The following is a 20,611-nucleotide window of genomic DNA, read 5'->3' on the forward strand; positions in this document are numbered from 1 at the left end:
AAGTGCAATTTGTAAGTATTTGCAGCAGCATTTAACATAAAGTCCATACAACTTTAAATTTCCCGCCCTATGCAAATTGACCTGCGCAAGATCACTAGCGAATTTTTGCTAAGCAGAAATGAATGCTAGGGCATCTTCACTTTGAAATGCTCGCACTGCAGAGGTAATGCTAGAGAAAAGTCGCCAGCAGTCTGCGCCCAGGACAAAACCTGGCAAAGTGTTGCGATGGGTGCTAAATGGACGCTGGCGAAAACTCGCCGGTTAGTAAATCTGCCCCATAGAGTCCCCTGTAGGCTACCAATCAAACATCAAGTCAAAATCAAAGTAAACTTTATTGTCATCTCAGCAGTATATGCAAAGATACTGTATTTGGGTAAACCCTGTACTTACTCCAATCCTTTCCATTCAGACAGCACCCCCAGCACCTCTAGGAGTTCCTTTTATAGGCAGGTAATCTTCCTGCTCTGAGTCCTTCTTTCTAAAGGAACAGTATCCTATGGAAAGAAAGCTCCAAAATGTGAGCTGGACCTGTTGAATGGAGTGTTTGCCCAAACCATTCCATTCACAGTTTTGGTTTCTCCAGACATATTTATGCCTTGTTTGTTGTTTTCTATAAATTGGTATAAGTTTTCTAAATGTCAAGGATGGATCATTATTTCACAGTTAGCTGACACTTCCACTCAGCAGGATCTGGTGGGAAGGATCAAACATGCAGATGTTTAGAATAAATGACCTTCAATTCAACAATTATTTCTCAGGAAGGTTGTTTACTGGATTGAGAAGGTTAAGGCACTGGGCCAGGTTTGGCACAAAGTAACATGAAGAGCTTACATTCATTCGTTTTATGGTCTATTGTCAAATATCACCCTATAATTCCATTTAAAAAAATATGTGTTTTTTCTTCTTCTACATAACTCATGTATGTCCTCCGTAAGACCACTGTGTCTCTAGTTCATTGCAGGAAAGGACTCAAAGTCTACCTACACTGACCCCCCATTTTCTCACACCACATCCCTACACAACAAGCCATTGTGTATTTTTGAGAGATAATTTACCCAGTTCTATTCAATATAAGTATATAGTAGAAGTCACACGGGAGTACCTGGCCTTTTACACAACACCTAACCAATATGCTCTCATAGAGATCACAATTGTACATTTTTAAGTAGTTATTATCATCTAACAATAGAGTGGGGCTCATTTATCACACTGGGCAAATTTGCCCATGGGCAGTTACCTATAGCAACCAATCAGTGATTAGCAAGTAGAACAATGAATGCAGCAATCTGATTGGTTGCCATGGGTTACTGCCCATGGGCAAATTTTCCCAGTGTTGATAAATGACCCAGAGTGTGTCTAGATAAATCTTAGATTTGTTTTAGGAACAGTTTTATGGTCATTAAGGTAGTAATATAGTTGTTTCGCCTACGCATACAAGCACCCAGATAGGAATTTGAGTGGAGCAATAGCAACAAATTAAATACATCTGTATATATTTTATAAATACATTTTTAACACATTTGTCTAGGCCCTTTATGGCATATTTATCAACAACTGAATCACCAAGTCTTGTTTTGCTTATGTTTATTGATTGCATTAAAAAGTGTTGACTTTGCTACCTTGTTTACGGTGGGTAAGTGCAAGCCCTAGGGGGTAGTGATGGGCAAATTTATTCGGCAGGCGTGAATTCGCACCGAATTTCTGCATCTCGTCTCTCCGCCGAATAAATTTTTCGACAGTGGCAACGTTTTTTGACACCGGCAACAATTCCAAAGCTGGCGATAATTCTGACGCCAGCGACGATTTACCGCACACCTATTGACTTTAAGGCAATTGGATATATAAGGCGCGCATCAAATAGGAATTGTCGACCGTCATCGGTTTTTTTTTTACGTTTCATGAATTTTTCACCGTTTCGCAAATTTTGAGGGAAATTTGCTAAAATTTGGGCGAAACGGGACAAATTCGCCCATCACTACTAGGGGGTATGCCACAAGCCGGCTGTAAGGACAAGGGTTCCCTAGAACTAGCTTGGGTTTCTGAATGATATGTACGCTAGGGCGTAACCAAGGAGATGTCCAAATCCTGCCCCAACCTACTCCTTATGAATACAGTGGAACTACGGTAAATATAGACAGAAAAGGTGCAGGGTGCAAAGCAAAACAAAACTGGAGCTCTGTGTTTTTTTCACTTTCCATCCTGCCCTGTCATTAGTCAATAAGACCTTTAATATTCAGTTAAATATGTTGGCAATACAGTAGCATTGGCATCAGAATCTTTGGATAATGTTGGATAGTATATCAGCAGATGAAGCAATATGGCAAATCAACAATAAATACAAATATTTAGATTAGCAGCTGCTAAAAAATAAGGGGTACTTTGTTTTCTTTCTATATGTCCTACATCAGGGTTGTCCAGCTAGAGCCCCATAGGCTGAATGTGGGTCTCCAAAGGATTTTTATGGCTCTACAGACTTATTTCTGTAAAATGATTACTTAAATATAATCCAACCCACAAACATGGAATCGGAAAACTATCCCTCTACATAGAAAAGATGGACGGCACTGTTCTACAGTATTATTCTTCCATTAAAACTACAATTCTGTTTTAGCAGCCATATTATACAGGATGCTTTATACTCCTATGGCAGAATCTCTATGGGAAGAGTCATTCTGGCAGCACACAAATAGCAACAGAATTGAATTTGACCTGGCAAATTATAGGTCATTAAAAAAAAGTACAACTGCAGTTTATTCACTTAGCGGCTTGGAAGGTTGGCAGAATTCCGTGCCAGCAAATCCAGCTGGTTCCAGTAAAATGATTTCCCAGTCCTGCAGATGTACAGTCTCATTTGTAGGAAGCAGACGTTGCTCTTCCTCAGCCTTGGATATACAAGCAAAACAATTCTTTTGAATCACCTCCGAAGATGACCTTGCCGTCTGCCATGGTCATTGGATAAAACATTTTAGGTTTGTAAAAACAAGTCTTAAGGCTGAAGTTTCCAGCATGATAGTACCAAGAAGATATTTTTTTGGGAAACCCTTCACTGACATTGCAATGAGAACAAATGTCTACAAACTGTAGAGCAATGGAGCTGGATCGTCTGAATTGCCTTCTATGCTGAAGGCTGGTGAGGTGTCATGTCGTCCATGGCAATCACTTCTCGGGGGTGGTTGTTATTGATTGAAAACGCATCCAGAGCCGTTGGATTGTAGTAGGACGAATCCCCGTAGCTAACGTCGTAAGGGTTCATTGGGTTATCCAGTCTTAACACTAAAAAAACAAAACAATCAGTTTCAATTTTTGGAGGAACTGGATTGAGAAGAACAGAACAGTGTTGGTTAACAGATGATGCCTTTGATATAAAAAAACAAGATCTCTTGAGGCAGACATAGTCTGAAGAAGTCACTTGTGGCAGCCGTTCTGCTTCAGAAACCCAAAACAAGATCATTCTCATTCAATCTTTCATTTATAATGCAAGTGGTCAGTGCCATCTACTTGAAAACAACTGAACAACCTATACCAACAATATCTCCTGTTCTAGAGTCCTACACTTACTGTGATCACTGAATGTGTCTATGGGGCACATTGATTTGACACCAGTCATATCAACCTGAGCACTAGATAATTTGTGAAAAATTATGAGTTTTTATAAAGAGTTGTAATAAATAGACCAGCACCAATCAGTGTTGGCCTAGGCAATGCCCCTCTGCCCCTCTGCCGACACATAGCTCTTCTCTTTGCTCCTCATGATCAGGTTTGGGGGGATGATGGAGGTCAGGGAATGAACTAATTGAATGTGGCTATGGGGAGTGGGTCTGGGCCGACTGGGCCGACTGGATTTTCACCCAGTGTCCCTCCAGCCAGTCTGACAGTGGCACCAATTCCATGATTCAGCTTGTTATTTGGCTGAATCCTAGAATTTTTTGGTGGATCCATTTCGGCCTAGCACTTCAGTGCTTTTAAATGTCCACATAAACTGCACCCAATTTATATCACAAAAGTCTTAATAAATATTAGAATATTTTATTTGTGGGAGGGAGCTCCCAGTGCAAGTGGACATGTTGGGGCACACACATGTGCATAATGAGTGAATGCCGCAACTTGCTTACTATGTGCATGCATAATGCAAGCTGTTAACCAGCAACTTTGGTTGGGGATAATATTTTTTGATAGGTGTCCTTTATATAGAGTTTTCATGTCATAAACCATGAAATATGTTTTTCTCTTTGAATCATCTGGCCTTTTTGTCTGTAATCAGCTACATAAAGGTGTGTCCTAAATGTCTATTTTACCCTGAATGGCAGCCCATATAACTGTATAGCTCATCCCATTAATGAAACATTATGGTGTCATAATCCTCTTTCTCTGACATCCGTTAGATTAGAAGTATATAGGGTATACTATACCACTTACTGTAAAGGTAAGCTATGTCAGAAGTCACTGATTTGATTTGCTCCTTGGCATCAGGCTGAACACATTTGTACAGGTCATGGAATTCTAAGGTGACTTTTAAATACAATTATTTCATGTCATATAGCTTTTTGAAATTGAGTTGAAGTGCAAATTGCTGGTCCTTGCCACCTCTGAGCTGGGCCTTGTGCAACTCCCAGAAGGCAGTTCCAATTGACTATATTTGCAGGTAAGCAAGTTGATAGTAAATGGACAGTGTTGGCCTGGGCCACCGTGAACAAACTTCGTTGACTTCAGCCTTCATGGGCCCCGGTGACCCATCAGGCTCCCCCATCTGGTACATAACCCCTCCCCATCCGGACCAGGAGGCCAGATAAGGATGCACATTGGTGGTGGGGGACTAGGTTGGGTACCGGGAAGAGGGCATTTCACAGACATGGTGGGCCCCATATGGCCCAGTCCGACCCTGTATATGGCTACTCTATCTAGTACTTTCTGACTTAAATAAATTACCTGGTTCATTTCTGACATCCTCATAAAGTCTGCGATGAGAAAACGAGTTGCCTTTCTTTGCACCACACAAGAAGTAAACAACCAGGGAAACCAGCGTAATGCCCAGGATTGAGCCAATTATTGCACCCAGCACCACCCCGGCACTATCAACTGCATCTGTAAATGAAAAATATACCAGTTTATTTCAACTCGTTCCAATCAAATGCCTCTCACAACAATGAGGTATTCTTCTTTTCCTTCAAGTGATAATGATTGTTAATACCTTTTTCATGCTTTTTATATTTATATATATATTTATAATTTTGTAATATACAGTATTTCCCAGTATTCACATAACTTGTCCCCACTGCATTTCTTCTTTCTTATTTACTGGCAAGGATCCTAAATATATAACCAACGTGACGAACATATATAGAAATGTGAACAACATACTTAGCACACTGAACTTTTATAGGGATCCCAAGATTTATCTTTAAAATTACGGTAACGTTATTCAAGTCATCGGTGGTCATTTTGCCTCTGTATCAGCTGGTCTACATTCACTAAGATTACAATTCCCTAAGATTGAATTCAAGCTTTCTCGAATTCAAATTGTCTAGATTTAGCGATCAAAACAATTCCAGAAATTGGAATTTAAAAAAAAAAATGGCAGCATGGGAAGTGCATTTTCAACATTCATGCCATTTTATTTTTTGAGTTTAGATTTTCAAAAACTGATAAATCTCCTTCAAAGGGCAGGCTACACGTCTATACAGGTATGGGACCTGTTATCCAGAATGCTCAGGACCTGGGGTTTTTGGGATAATGAATCTTTCTGTAATTTTGATCTTCTCTAGTGGTGGGTGAATTTCTCCCGTTTCGCTTCTCTGTAAAATTTGTGAATTTACCCAGTAAAGTCAATGAGCGCCTTTAATTGTGGCCGGCATTAGAATTCTAACGCAGGGGTAAAATATATTTTGAATAAAATAAATTTGGCGAATAAATTTGTTCGATAGCAAAATCACAGCAACATAATCTTGTTGAATAATAAAAGCCTTTATTGGATTCCTGGCTCAAATCTCGAACAAACATGACGTTTCAGGCCTGCATGGCCTTTTTTCAAGTTACTGAATAAATTCGCTCATCACTAATCTTCACACCTTAAAGGAGAACTAAACCCCCCTTTAGCCAAAAGTTCCCACTGGCCCCACTCCCTGCCACCCCCCTGCACAGTCTTACCCCTGAATTGTTTCCCCTTTAGAAATTCTGATCGCACATGTAGAGTCAGTGCAGCGAATCTCACGGGCGACATCTTCTGGTGCTTCAGTACTTTTCGGGGCACTTTGGCAATCTCCATTACTTTCGGTGCATGCGCAGTTTTTGCGAACTGGAAGATTGCTCCAACTGCACATGAGGCGCAATACATTATGAAGAATACCGAATAGCCAAAGATATCGCCTGTTAGCTCCGCTGCGCTGACTCTACAGGGCAGATTTATCAAGGGTCGAATTTCGAAGTGAAAAAAAAATTGAAATTTGACCATCGTATAGGGTAGTCAGACATTTGAAGTCGAAGGATTATTAAGATTGTTAGATCGTACAATTTTACAAAAAAATCCTTTGACTTCTCAAAACTTAGCCAAATACTGGTTATAGGTTCTAGGAGGTCCCCATAGGCTAACATAGCAATTCGGCAGGTTTAAGGTTGTGAAGTGTTGAAGTTTTTTAAAGAGACAGTATTTAGATTTTCAAATGGTCGAATTTGTGAAGTATTTTCAATTTGAATCAAAGTCGAATTTGGCCTAATATATGGGCGAAGTACCCAAAAATGACTTCGAAATTCGGCGTTTTTTCATTTGAAAATTCACTTTGACCTTTGATAAATCTGCCCCAACATGTGCGGTCACTATTTCTAGAGGGGACAGAATTCAGGGGTAAGACTGTGCAGGGGGTAGGCAAGGAGGAGGGCCAGCGGAGGGGGGCCAGTGGGGACTTTTGCTGAAAGGTGGGTTTAATTCTCCTTTGAGTCTACTAGAAAATCATGTAAAAATTAAAAAAAACACAATAGGCTGGTTTTGCTTCCAAAAATAATTAATTGTATCTTAGTTTGGATCAAGTACAATGTCCTTTTGAATTATTACAGAGACAAACGAAATCGTTTTTACAAATTTTGAATAAAATGGAATCTATGGGAGATAGTCTTTCCTTGATTCTGAACTGTCTGGATAATGGGTTTCCGAATAACGGATGCCATACCTGTATTATTAAATCATATGCATGCATCAATACATGCGTCAGTGAGTGCAAGACAAATATCATAGGAAAACAGGTTGCGATGGGAACCCTGGACCTCATAGGTGAGCTAAATGTTTAACTTATTCTGTTGGTGCAATCTCAGCGATTATATGCAGGAACTCCATAGTATAAAATACAGTCAGTGAGTGGAAGCATTTGCATAAATACAGCACAAGCGGGGAGGAATTGTTCTGTAATTGCTGCTTCTGCTTTATATTCACATTATAATTTCATTTTTACCCTTCTATTCATTCGAGATCATGGAATGAGTTGTCAAGATTCAGCATGTCGATGTTACATCAGCACGTACTGTCATCCTATAATTACTTTATTTATTAACCATGCACGAATTACCTATCAAACCTCACCTGATTTTGTATTTTTGTGACTAATGAACAGTAAAGAACTTTAGTCACTAAGATTATGAGACAACAAAACTCAGTCTAGGGTCTAGGCTAATTATGGAAACCATTCCAGACAGATCAATGGATTCATTATTAAATTGTTTACATTTACAAATATATAAGAAAAACCTGCAGCGGCTCGGGCTGTTGCTGCTCTGGGTCAGAATCACGCCCTCCATTGTTACTTTTTTCTCTTTCTTTCACGTCTCCACCTTTTCCTTTCTATTTATAACCATCACTAAAGCCTCTGTTCTAAGCCTCAGTATCAGTTTCGAGATGCGTAGGTTTCCCAGCTTCTACTGTTTTAGGTTACAAATGCTTCCCTCTCGTGCCATCAGTTGGAATTCTTTTCTAAGATCTATTTATTCACTTGGGGCCGGACAGATATTTCCAGTGACAGATACAGATGGCCTGAAATATCCAGCTAGCTGGTCTATCAACTAAACAGTCACCCTGCCATTCTGAATAATTGATTGCATAAAAGGCTACCGAGCTATTCTTGCCAGTTTCATTCACATTACAGAACAAGAGCAAACAGGTTTAATTTCTCAAAAGCCAAGCCCTAAAATGGCTTCACGTGCCAAACTCATATACTGTATCTTTTGCTTTTGGAACCTCACCCTTTAAAATCCAATTGACAGCTGGAAGAAAATATAGCTGCCTTATATCTCCCAACACTAGTCTAGTCTAGTTGTGGGCCAGTATCTGAAACAAATGCACTCCATTGTGGTTCAATATTCATTATCAAATATTCTGATTGCCTCAAACATATCCTCCTGGTCATGTAAAGACACCAAGCAACAAATCTTTTCTACTGTGTGCGACTAATATCTAGTGATTGGGTGAATTTGCCCCATTTTGCTTCGCCACGAATTTCCTGAGAAATTCACGAAACTGGCGAAAAATTAGCGAAGCGATCATTAAAGTCAATGGGCATCCATTATTCATTGTTAATCATTGCTGCCGGCTTTCCGATGCCAGCGGTAAAAAACTTTGACACTTTCGCCAACGAATTTGTGAATTTATTCGCTGGCAGCAAAACACGCAAATTCACCAAAAATTCGCACCCGGCGAATAAATTTGTCCATCACTACTAATCTCCCCAAATGCCTGCCAGCAAGAATATAAATTGCCGTTGGGATGGCATACGTATCGCTTCAGTTTTCCAAAGTCTTCGGAAAACATCCCGCCGCCGATTTGCATTCTTGATAGCGGGAAGGCGTTTTGGGAGATGAGTAGTGATGGGCGAATTTATTTTCCAGGCGCGAATTCGCCTTCTGCACTGGAAGAGACAAATTTCTGAGTTGGAAAAACGGAAATTCGGCTCTTAGTTATCAGGAGCGGCAACCAGGGGGCACGACCGCCTGAGGCGAGTAACTCAACTCGCCTCATTAACCGAGTGCTCCTGAAGGGAATCTTGTACTTAACACATATTTAGAGTAGGTAGTAAAGGCTCCCAATGTGCCTTAAGAAGACAGACCCTCCACTTCGAGCCTAATGTGTATTTACTAGGAATTATTTATTGTGTTACCTTCTATTGTCAAGTACAAGTCAGCTCAAACTAATTAAAAAATCTGGATTATTTGGATAAAATCTATGGGAGATGGCCTTCCTGTAATTCAGAGCTTTCTGGATAACTGATATGTATATGTAATATTTATATATAATGACTGAATGGGGGGAGCATATATTACCTTTTGAGTTTCCCGAAATCCCTGTATCACTTGTGTTTGTTGCCGTCAATGGGATACTTGTAGTTTGAGCCGATAAAGATGTTGTTGCTGCACTTGTGTTGGCTGTTGCTGCACTTGTGTTGGCTGTTGCTGCAGTAGACTTGTTAGTGCTCCCTAGTGTTGTGGTTATTAGGGTTTCTGTTGTGTTGCTACTAGTAGGTGAAAAACTGCTATTTACTGATGTGGTTGTCCAGTTTCGGTTTGTGGTTGTTATGTTCTCATGAGTTGTATTTGGAGGCGAAGTTGTAAAATTATTCCTTGTACTGTTATTGGTCGTGACTGTGGTGACATTTGGAGCAAAGTTAGTTGTGTAGTGGTTTGTGCCTGTAGTTGGAGAATAAGTTGTTGTAACATTTGCGGTAGTACTCTCATTCATCGTGGTGCCGAGAGATGAAGTAACAATGCTTGTTAATCCCACTGTGCTTTTTGGTTTTTCGGTGGTGTTGGCTATGTCAGTTCCGGAGCTGTTATTTGGGCTTGAGGTTTCATTCCGTATGGTACTATTGGTATCCTGGTGCATAGTAGCTGAGGGGGTAGTCACATTTTCTGCAGTAGTCTGTCCATAACCATAGTTAAAAAGCAGAGAGAAAGTCAACACCAATCTGAATAGAGGGAGCATTATGCTATTTGTTCCAGGGATCTGGAGAGAAATATATAAATGAACATCAGATTACACACATTTATTATTATTTTCTCAGGAAACAACCCTGCTTTTCCATAATGCTGATGCACCAACCAAGAGGTACAACAGCACTAATATTTCAGGACTGATTAGTCACACAGTGATCCCCAACCAGTGGCTCTCCAGCAACTTGTTGCTCATCAACCCCTTGGATGTTGCTCCCAATGGCCTCAAAGCAGGTGCTTATCTTTGAATTCTAGGCTTGGAGGCAAGTTTTAATTGCATAAAAACCAGGTGTACTGCCAAAAAGAGCCTCCTGTAGCCTGCCAGCCCACATAGGGTCTACTAAATAGCAAATTACAGTCCTTTTTTGGCACCCCTAAGAATGCTTATGTTGTCCCCAACTATTTGAATGTGGCTCATGTGTAAAAAAAATGGACCCCTGGATTAGTAGAACCAAAGCTAAAGAAGACTGGGTGCTGGTCCTATGTTTGCCCAGTCTGTGACACTTGAATTATTGAACAATAACTTCTGCTCCTCGTTGTTCAGTTGCTGGAGATCATAGTTCAAAAACAGAGAGAAAAAGGTTCTTAGAATTTACATGTCCACATATAATATTTTTTTTCAGGGACTCTCAAATTTATAGATATTTGTTATTTATGACCTGCCCTAAAACCAAACATATTCTTCATAACTTGCGCATGTGCAATGACCATCTTTGACTGCTGCATCAGAAGGGTTGTCCAAGGACTGAGAACCTCTGTTGCTGCTGCAGTTGGATTTTCCCTGTTGCTAGACCACTTTACCAATGTGATTAGATGGCAGCCCTATAGAAAAGCTAGATGGTTTCCAAAGATTGTTATTTACAGTATATCCGAGGAAGTTGTAAAACTCATGGCTTCTCGCTGGTGCCTTAACTTTTTATACAGGTATGGGACATGTTATCCAGAATTCTTGGGACCAGGGGTTTGCCGGATAAGGGATCTTTCCATATTTTGGATCTCCAGACATAATTTAAACATTAAGGGCAGAGGCACATGCTCAGATTTGGGGAGATTAATCACCTAGCGACAAATGTCTACTTCTTTTGGGCGACTTATCTCCCCGAACTCCCTCAACTTCGGATGACTTCGAAAAGCGAAGCACACGATTGCCATCCCGCCGGCGATTTACATTCTGTTCAGGGGTGTGGTAATCGGTGCGCTTTGTTTTCCGAAGTTGCCACACAAGGAAACTTTGGACGACTTAGGAAAATGAAGTGCTCCAAGTACCATCCCGCCGGCAATTTAGATTAGTCGCCTCGTAGGAAAAAGGCAATTTATCGCCAGGTGATTAAATCTCCCCGAATCTTCACGTCTGCCCTTACCCTAAATAAACCTAATAGCATTGATTTACCTCAAATTAGGATTAATTAAATCTTAGTTGGGATCAAATACAAGGAACTGGTTTATTATTACAGAGAAAAAGAAATTCTATTTTTAAAAAACGGAATTATTTGATTAAAATGGAGTCTATGGGAGACTGCCTTCCCATAATTTGGAGCTTTCTGGGCAACTGATCATATCCCTGTAAATAATGTGTCAATTCTGCAGCAGTTTTAAAACTTGTAATTCTATTATAACGGAATATATTTATTAATAGAAGAGTGTCGAGCACTAATTAGACTTGTAAACTCTGAAACAGGAATATTTATGGTAACTAATGAAATGATGATAATGGACCTTTCCCAGAGCAAGGGCGTCACGTTGGATTGAAAATACTTATGCCTGTGGTTTAACACTTGGGGGGAGCCTAGTAAGGACTCTCATACTGTTACAAAAATAATATAGGTGGATACTTGGGGAACAAATCTTTGTTACAGGGGAGGGGGCAGTTGGTACGTTCTTTTTATATCACCAAATGTCCCTGACGCATTGCCTAGCCCATTTCCCTACCTGAGCTCTTTATAATGGCAGCCTCTATTGCAGTTCCATAATCTGCTCTCTATCTCTCTCTAAAGTGCACTGTGTATTTTTCTGATAAACGTTATAATAAAGGCAAACAGAGGGATGAAAGTATGGCTTAAAATAAACACTTCCCTCACTGTACTGGAAGGGACTAGGAGTCTTATTTACCTTTTATTGTTCTGTTGCCTTCACAATCTGTGGAAGGCATGTGACCGATTAACTGATTGACAAAGCTCTCCGGTGTTTCACCTTCCCTCAAATTCAATCCCTAAAACGGAATTTGCAAAACCTGACCGCTCCTGTCCTGCCCAAACTCAAAAAAGAAAACCGTTGGTACAAAGCAAGTACAGTATGTGAAATTTCTTCATTCTAGCGATTGTTCTTTTTTCAGATTTTTTTGGTACTTTTAAAGGACCAGTGAGACCAAAAATATCATTTCTTTAAACATTTTTATTCTACTTCATTCTAACCAGTTGAAATGAGATTTCACTTTGTATAGTTGTGAGTGACATGAATGGCATCTTGCCCCAAAAATGCATGTATCCCCAGTGAACAGATACAATATTTAGGGGCAGATTTATCAAGGGTCGAATTTCGAAGTACAAAAAACTTCGAAATTCGATCATTGAATTGAAAAACTTTATATGGAATTCGAAGTTTTTTCACCAAATTTGGCAATCCTACGATTGAATAAAAATCGTTCGATTGAACAATTAAATCGTTTGAATTGAATGATTTGAACAATTTTAGCGTACGATCAAAAGATTTTTATCCGATGTGTAAAGACTTAGAAAAAGTTGTAGAAGGTCCCCGTAGGCTAACATAGCACTTCGGCAGGTTTAAGTTGGCAAAGTATTGAAGTCAAAGTTTTTATAAAGAGACAGTACTTCGATTATCGAATGGTCGAATATTCGAACGATTTTTACTTCGAATCGAAGTCGAGGTAAATTCGAAGTCGTAGTATCCTATTCGATGGTCGAAGTATCCAAAAAAATGACTTCGAATTTCGAATTTGTTTACTTTGAAAATTTCCTTGAATTCACTTCGACCCTTGATAAATCTGCCCCTTGATGTAGAGAGATTGTAATCTCTTGCAGTTGTGTATTATCATGATTTTAAATAAAAAACAGAATTACAGAGCATTCAAAAATGTCTTTTTACCCAGAATGCACCTTGCATGTCTAGATTTGCCCTTTATGTGCTAAGGTGTTGTCTGTGCTGGACACCCACCTTCGCCCTTGTGCTTTTGTATGGTTAATGAACTCCTTTGTGACTTATAATATATTTTACAATACGGGTACATTAATTACGATAAAACCCTGTGGAAGATAGACAGTAGACATTGTGGTTTTACTGTTGTGCTTTTTTGGTTCATAGTAATAGGATTTCAAATGTGGTGTAACCGTTACATATAAGCATGGCACAACCAAGCCACATAATGAAGTATTTTGTAATTTACAGCAATAAGTCTTCTGCAATTTATTCTTTTAGCTTCGACCTTTGATCCCAAACCCTTGGATGTTGCTCCCAGTGGCCTCAAAGCAGGTGCTTATTTTTGAATTCCAGGCTTGGAGGCAAGTTTTAATTGCATAAAAACCAGATGTACTGCTGAACAGAGCCTCCTGTAGGCTGGTAGTCCACATAGAGTCTACTAAATAGGCAATCACAGTAATTATCTTGCAACACCCAGGAAGATTGTTTATGCTTGAGTTTGCTCCCCATTTTTTTTGACACCTGAATGTTGCTCATGGGTAAACAATGTTGGGGACCCCTAGCTTAGGCCAAAGCTTAGACAGTTTTATAGCCAGCTCCAGGTTGCATTTGCTTAGTAAAGTATACTTTTATGGGTGGTGTTCCAATTTGTTACCCCAAACACTTTCAGTACAAGGAATTATTCATATGCAGACGTTAGTCGACATTTTAAATACATCAATACCTACAACTGGAAGATTTCGAAATGCTTAAAAGCAGCCCTGAGGCCAATGGGAATATAAACTACAGGAGAAGATAAATGTAAATATACTTTGAACCTGAAGGTATAAAATGAGAATCAATCGGAAGTAAATGCAACAAAATGTATTTCCTCACACATAGGTCAATAGTAACATGACCCCTTGCCTAGATTGCCTGATAGAGAACATGTAACACAAGGCCGGAAATTGAAAGTGGCTAATTAGATTGCAGGCCAAGTGAAATATCACTGTTCCTATTATATTTTCATTGTAAAAGTCTGTTTGAACAATTTTAAAGAAAAACAGATCCTGCGTGTAAGTGCATACTCTTCTTGCACGGCTTATATTACTTTAATCCTAAAAAGATGTCATAGCAACGCAAGGCATTGTAAAACAATATTGGCTTAGCTATTTTTATCTTGGCTACTCATAAAATAGTGCATATGTTATACTGCGTGGATGGCTGTATCCATTTACACCCCCTGGGTTTCATTTTGTAAGTGATGCAGTGGCCCACTGGTTGTTGTACCATTAAACACAGTAATAAATGGTTTAATTTAAAGAGTGTGTTGCCTTGTATCTCTAATAACATTGCATACATTATGTATGTGTTAGGAATTGGCTTTTATTGAAACTAAGGTTTGGCCAATGTGTTGCAATGATTATATGTCACCTCTCCACCCCCGGGGTTAGCCAGTGACACAGAAGAAGCAAAGAGATGGAGGTAGGCCTGGACTAGGGTCATCTTATTGTTCCATATAGTGGTGTAACTAGATATTACTGAGCCCCAGAGCTAATTATTTTTCAGGGCCACAAAATGTCTACAGATTGACCTGTTTTGTATATGAATTAGGGACTCATGGGGCCCCTATTCCTCTTGAGCCCCCCTCAGCCGCAGGGTCTGCTTCATCTTTGGTTCCATCCAGATGATGTTACTCTACAGCACCCAGCTTTTTACTCACAGTTAAAGGCTAAAGTACTGCAAGGTTTTAAACCTGAGCTACACAACAAGATCTTTATGTACTTGTTCTTCAGCCTGACTGTAGCTCCATGCAAAACCTGCTTATTTAGATTAGTCTAATGACCCTAAGGCTATGGGCACACGGGCTGAAGACTCTCAGCCTACATATTTTTGCAGGCTGAGAGAAGCAGATCCGCTCTGTGGCCCAACTTTGATTTGAATTGCTTCTACTTGTGTGTGTTCCCACTCAGTGGAGGTCAGCTCAAATAGGCAAAGGTAGATATTTTCTGGCAGACCTCTGCTCCACTCCGCTGTGTGAGAGAACACGCAAGTGGAAACAATTGAAATAAACAAAGATGGTGGCACAGAGCAGATCCGCTTCTCTCATCCTGCAAAAATACACAGGTTGAGAGTAGGCTTGGGCGAATTGGACTAGTTTCGTTTCACCAAAAATTTTCCGCCGGCGAAATGTCGCAGAAGCCCATTAACGTCTTCTAGCATAGAAACACAATAGGGGGAATGTAATATAAGTCGCTAATGGAAAAACTATTCGCAATGCGAAAAGTTATGCCTTTGCGTGAACAAATTTTGCTTTGAGCAAATTTAATATAGCTTTTGCGAGCACGGAAACTGATAACCGACCACTTCCGAGACTGGATGGCCGTTTGCGAATGTTATAGTTTGCGACAATGCCCAGTCAATGTAATAAATCTTCTTACTGAAAAAGTCGTTATGTTTGCTCCAAAAGAATACGACGCCTTCAAGCACTTCTTAAGAGTGCGCAATTACAATTCGCAATGCAATAACAGTTTAAGGAACAATATTACATTGCAAGATGTGGATTTTTAGTCTTATCGGCGCAAATTGTTTTGAGTTTTGTGACTTTAATTACATTCCCCTGAATGTGTGTTATTCCCAAGAGTCCCATTTGTTGTTCAGTTTTTACATGTCATTGGATTAGTTTTTTTATGAGACTTGCACTTCCACCGTAGACCCTCCATTCTCAAGCCCCTTATGAGGATATAAGAAATGGAATAGCAATGCTCCATACACACAGAAAATAATAAAAACACAGATAAAATCCACCAATGTGGTCACATGGATTTGTTGGTTACTGGGCTTCCTGTCTCAACCCTTGTTGGGACAACTATGATACTGTCAACTCTTAGCTGAACAATGGGGATACATCTAAATAATCTTAGGAACCGTATTTGTTTTGTTGGAGGACACAAGAATAAGGCAGGGGTCTCTACTGTATGTTGAGGAACCTGTTGCAAAATTGAATTAATTTGCCTCACAAGACATTTACAGCTCATTATCTTGGCTAGGCTGGAGAACATATGTTCTGTACTGGTATATCTCCATACTGGGGTTTAATTGTCCACATTCAAATATTAAGGGGGTTATTTATTAAAATCTGAATGGTAAAATCTCAAACAATTCGAGTTATTTTAAGTAAACAAACACATTTTTGAGGAAAACACAACAGAATCCAAAAATCCTCCATCTCAGACCTGTAGAGGTCCTGTATAAGTCAATGGGAGAGGCACCTATCTCAATTTGAATTTTTAGTAAATAAGAGTTTTTTTTACTAAAATCCACATTTTTTCTGTATTAAAAAAACGACCAAACTTCCATGCCTGATTTTAGCTTATTTATTAATAAAAAAAATTGATTTAATTAGAATATAGAAAAACTCAATAAAATCAAGCAAAAATCTGAATTCCTCAAATTTTTTCGGGCTTTTTCCTGAATAGCTCAAATTTTGGGGTTTTTTTTTGTCCCGATTTGCTCACATTTTTCAAGTTTTTGCCCGAAAACCCATCGCAGAGCACGAAAACTTCCAATTGGGATAAGTGCCTCTCCCATTGACTTATGCAGGGCCTCGACAGGTCTGAGAAGGTGGATTTTCGGATTCAGGATTTTTGCAGCATTGAGGTATAATAAATCTTGAAAAATCTGAGTTTTTTTTCTCCTCTAAACATTTGAGGTTTTTTTTTTCCTTTTTTAGTGAAAAAAACACAGATTTTTCGAGATTTAAACATTTGAATTTTAATAAATAACCCCCTAAGTGTTATGTTGTGGATTTCAGTTTCATGTCATTGTTTAGAGTATTGAACTATAATTTAGTAACCTGATTGAGATATCACGCCCTTTAGTAGTCTTTGACCCCAATTGGAGTATTTTGCCCTGCAGTGCCATGATCTAAATGAGAGTAATATCCTATGAACTACACTGGAAAATCATACTCTGAGCTTATCGCCAGGATGACCCAAAGTGGAATGTTATACATAACTCTGTACTTCTGTGAACTAGGCTGACGTGCATATGTGGCATGTTTAAAATGTTATGACCTAGATTTGAGTATAATACTCTGCACTGTATAGTCACGACCCAGATTGAAGTATCATGCCCTGGGCTAAAGTATTATGACCTCGATTTGAGGACAGTGCCCTGCAATGTAGTTTCCTTACCCAGACTGGAATATTATTCTCTGGATTAGAGTTGTGTGCCCTGGATTGGAGTATCATGAGCCAGATTGGAGTAAAATGCCCTGGGGGAAGATTCACTAAAGGGCGAAGTGACTAATGCTGGCGATAATTCGCCAGCGTGACGTCATTTCGGCACTTTGCCAATTTACTAACGGTAGCTGGTGTAATTTACGGTCTGGCGAAAGAGCGTTACTACGCAAATTCACCAATTTTTTGATTTTACTGACCCTTACCTCTATCGCCAGACTTGCCTTCGCCACCTCAGACCAAGCGAAGTGCAATAGAGTAGATAGGAGTTCCTCAAAAAAAAGTTTAACATTTTTCTAAGTCCCAAAAAACGCTGGCGTTTTTTCCTATTTAAAGGGTGATAGACTGAAAAAGATTGTAAATTTTTTTTTCAGGTATCTTCCTTCCCCCCTACATTTGCTAACACATTATAACAACTTTTATATAATTTTATTAAGGTTCCCTGGCCTTGTGTAGTGTAACGTATTTGCTGCAGCATATACAGCCATTGTACTTTAACCGCACGCCGTATGCTAATTAGCCAACGCTAGCGTAACTTCGAACTGCTGAGCGTAATTTCGCTGGCTTAAAAGTTCGGTATCCTGTGCGCAACTTCTATCGTTGTCCAGGCGAATTTACGCCTGGCGAAGTGTTGCGATGTGCGTGAAGCCATCGCTGGCGAATTTTCGCCTGTTAGTGAATTTTCCCCTTAGAGTGAAACATCATGACAGGGAGTATAAAACTAACCCCAGTACCATACCCTAAATTGGCGAAGTCTGAGCAAAAATTCAGAACGTTCTGAGTGCTTTATGTCCTACTTCTTAGCTCAGTTCAAATGTGACCCTTAAAGGGGGGGTTCACCTTTAAGTTAACTTTTAGTCCCAGAATTGCTAATTCTAAGAGACTTTTCAACTGGTCTTCATTTTTTCTTTTTATCATTTTTTAATTACTTTCCTTTTTCTTCTGAAACTTTCCAGCTTTTAAATGGGGGTCACTGACCCCCTAATGATGGGCGAATAAATTCACTTGGTGCAAATTTTCGCGTCTCGCTGCTGGCGAATAAATTCACGAAACTGCTGCAAAAATTTGTGGCAAATAAAATCCCCGCACATTAACACTATTCGGGCATCCATTGACTTTAACGCCCGCGTCCCAATTGACGCGATCGAGTTTCACTTATTTTTCTCATTCAAATCAAAGCATGGTTGCTAGGGTAATTTGTACCTTAGCAACCAGATTGCTGAATGTGTTACATAGAGAGCTGATGAATAAGAAGCTAAATAACTGCAAAAAATAGAAAATGAAAACCAATTGCACATTGTCTCAGAATATCACTCTCTACATCATACTAAAATTTTGTTTAAAGGCAAAAACCCCCTTTAATCCTGCTAATTTCTCACTTTTCATTTGTTTGTATATCTACAGTATAGGTTCTCTTCTACCGCATCCCAAAATACATAGTGCTTTATCGACAAATAATAACAGCAGTAACACAATGCAGTTCCCAGGTGAAAGTGCAGTTTACATAGCTGCTGTTTATTCTTTAGAACCCCATAATGCATTTAGCTAAAATTAATGAGGAAAAACATATTTTTGGTATTTGTTTTTGAATGGTTTGTAACATATGTCAGTTCTGTTTATAACCAGTTGGCTATTCCAAAGTGCTCCTTAGAATATCCATAAAATAATAAAAAGCCTAACATATGCTGTTTATTCTCATTACATATTTCTTCTACAGGTATGGGACCTGTTATCCAGAATGCTTGGATAATGGATCTTTCCTTAATTTGGATGCCATAAAAGGTATTAAGTTTGCCCAGGAGCAGTAACTCATAGCAACCAATAAGATGTTTGCTTTTAAACAGGAGACCAGTAAATTGTATCTGCTGATTGGTTGCTATGAGTTACTGCTACTGGGCAAACTTAGTGTCTTTTATTACCCCCTAAGTCTACTAGAAAATCATGTAAACATTAAATAAAGCCAATAGGCTGGTTTTGCTTCCAATAAGAATTAACTATATCTTAGTTGGGATCAAGTACAAGCTACTGTTTTATTATTACAGAGAAAAAGGAAATCATTTTTTAAAATGTGGATTATTTGGATAAAAAATAGTCTATGGGAGATGGCCTTTCCGTTTCCAGATAAGGGATCTCATACCTGTATACCTCTCGAAATTGTCATTACTCTCAGTCTATGCAGTGGTTTACACAGAGACGTTCTGCTCTGTGATTCAAAGCATTCTCAAGGGCAACCAAGAGCGGTTCCACAATCGACCTACAATTTCTTCTGTCACTTTAACGGCGCTAATTCGCGCCTGACAAATGTATTTGCTCATCACTAATCCATTATCCAGAAACCCCCTGGCATTGTGGATAACTGGCTTCATACCATAATTATAAGGTCTGCAAAGAAAAGCCTTCTATTGTTAGCGTTTCCAAATCGATGTCTGTTATATACAAGTATATATATTAATATTGTGAATAAAGTACCCCCTACTGTCAAATACAAGGATATACTGTAAAAGCACGAGGCCGAAAGGGTGCTTTATTTATTATAATACACGAGTTTTAGTGAGTCATGTGACCAAAATGACATCACTACTCACAGTTTATAACTGCTGGCATCACTAGTCACCATTTATATGGATATAATTTACAAGATATTCATGGCTTTTGTGTATTATATATATATATATATATATATATATATATATATATATATATATATATATATATATAATAAATATAATATACATAAAGAGAACAACATCTCTCATATTAACAACTAGGATTCATTGATTTACCACGAGCTGAAGCAACAATGAGATACAACTGTATTTAATTTTCATTTTTAATTAATAAACCATCCAATAATAAAAACACCCATTCATCTAATATATACTGAACATTTTATGAAAGAATCCACTGAGCTGCAAAGTAAAACGTCTGTATGTTGCACACCTCAGATGCACCTGCTTTCAAGAACTATTTTTTGATAAAGAAATACAAATATTCATGAAAAATATTACCTTAAAAGTGCTAAGTGTTCCAAGACAGGCGAGTGACTTTAGTTCTAGTCCTGATCCACAGGCGGCTGGCAGGTGAATGACACAATGTGATAAAGTAAAGAAAATAAGGGAGGCAGAAATTTAAGGTGGGGCCGGGTTTCCCTGTGTGTAACAGAGCACCTGAGAACCAGACAGACCTGATTCTCTTATTGTTCCAATGTAATTTTAAACAGGGTTTTTAATCAGCTGGAGCCTGCAGCTTAATAATGACAATTGTGTAGAAGAGCT

At 39.0% G+C, this 20,611-nt stretch overlaps 2 protein-coding genes across 3 annotated transcripts in view; one reads left to right on the plus strand and one right to left on the minus strand.

The window, feature by feature from the left end:
* LOC108713464 (anoctamin-3) overlaps positions 1–20,611 on the plus strand; it is a 187,259-nt gene that overhangs the window by 131,185 nt on the left and 35,463 nt on the right. The window lies entirely within an intron of this gene.
* Positions 314–20,499, minus strand: LOC108713850 (mucin-15). 2 transcript variants are annotated; one of them, XM_041589951.1, is made up of 4 exons: positions 20,345–20,499; positions 9,298–9,976; positions 4,927–5,082; positions 314–3,273 (listed from the first exon to the last, which is right to left on the minus strand). In XM_041589951.1, exons 2-4 carry the CDS (start codon positions 9,953–9,955, stop codon positions 3,116–3,118), a joined length of 972 nt encoding a protein of 323 aa, XP_041445885.1. In that variant the 5' UTR covers positions 9,956–9,976; positions 20,345–20,499; the 3' UTR covers positions 314–3,115. The 2 variants fall into 2 exon arrangements, with proteins under 2 accessions (XP_041445885.1, XP_018113010.1); XM_018257521.2 differs by lacking the exon at positions 20,345–20,499 and adding an exon at positions 12,073–12,208.

Source organism: Xenopus laevis, chromosome 4L (assembly GCF_017654675.1).
Source record: "Xenopus laevis strain J_2021 chromosome 4L, Xenopus_laevis_v10.1, whole genome shotgun sequence".
Taxonomy (NCBI): Eukaryota; Metazoa; Chordata; class Amphibia; order Anura; family Pipidae; genus Xenopus; species Xenopus laevis.

Excerpts from the sequence above, each read along its gene's own strand:
- LOC108713850 (XM_041589951.1), bottom strand. The coding sequence starts at position 9,955 with ATGCTCCCTCTATTCAGATTGGTGTTGACTTTCTCTCTGCTTTTTAAC. Across the intron at positions 5,083-9,297 it reads GATTTCGGGAAACTCAAAAG|ATGCAGTTGATAGTGCCGGG; the intron begins GTAATATATGCT and ends TTTCATTTACAG. Across the intron at positions 3,274-4,926 it reads GGATGTCAGAAATGAACCAG|TGTTAAGACTGGATAACCCA; the intron begins GTAATTTATTTA and ends TTGTTTTTTTAG.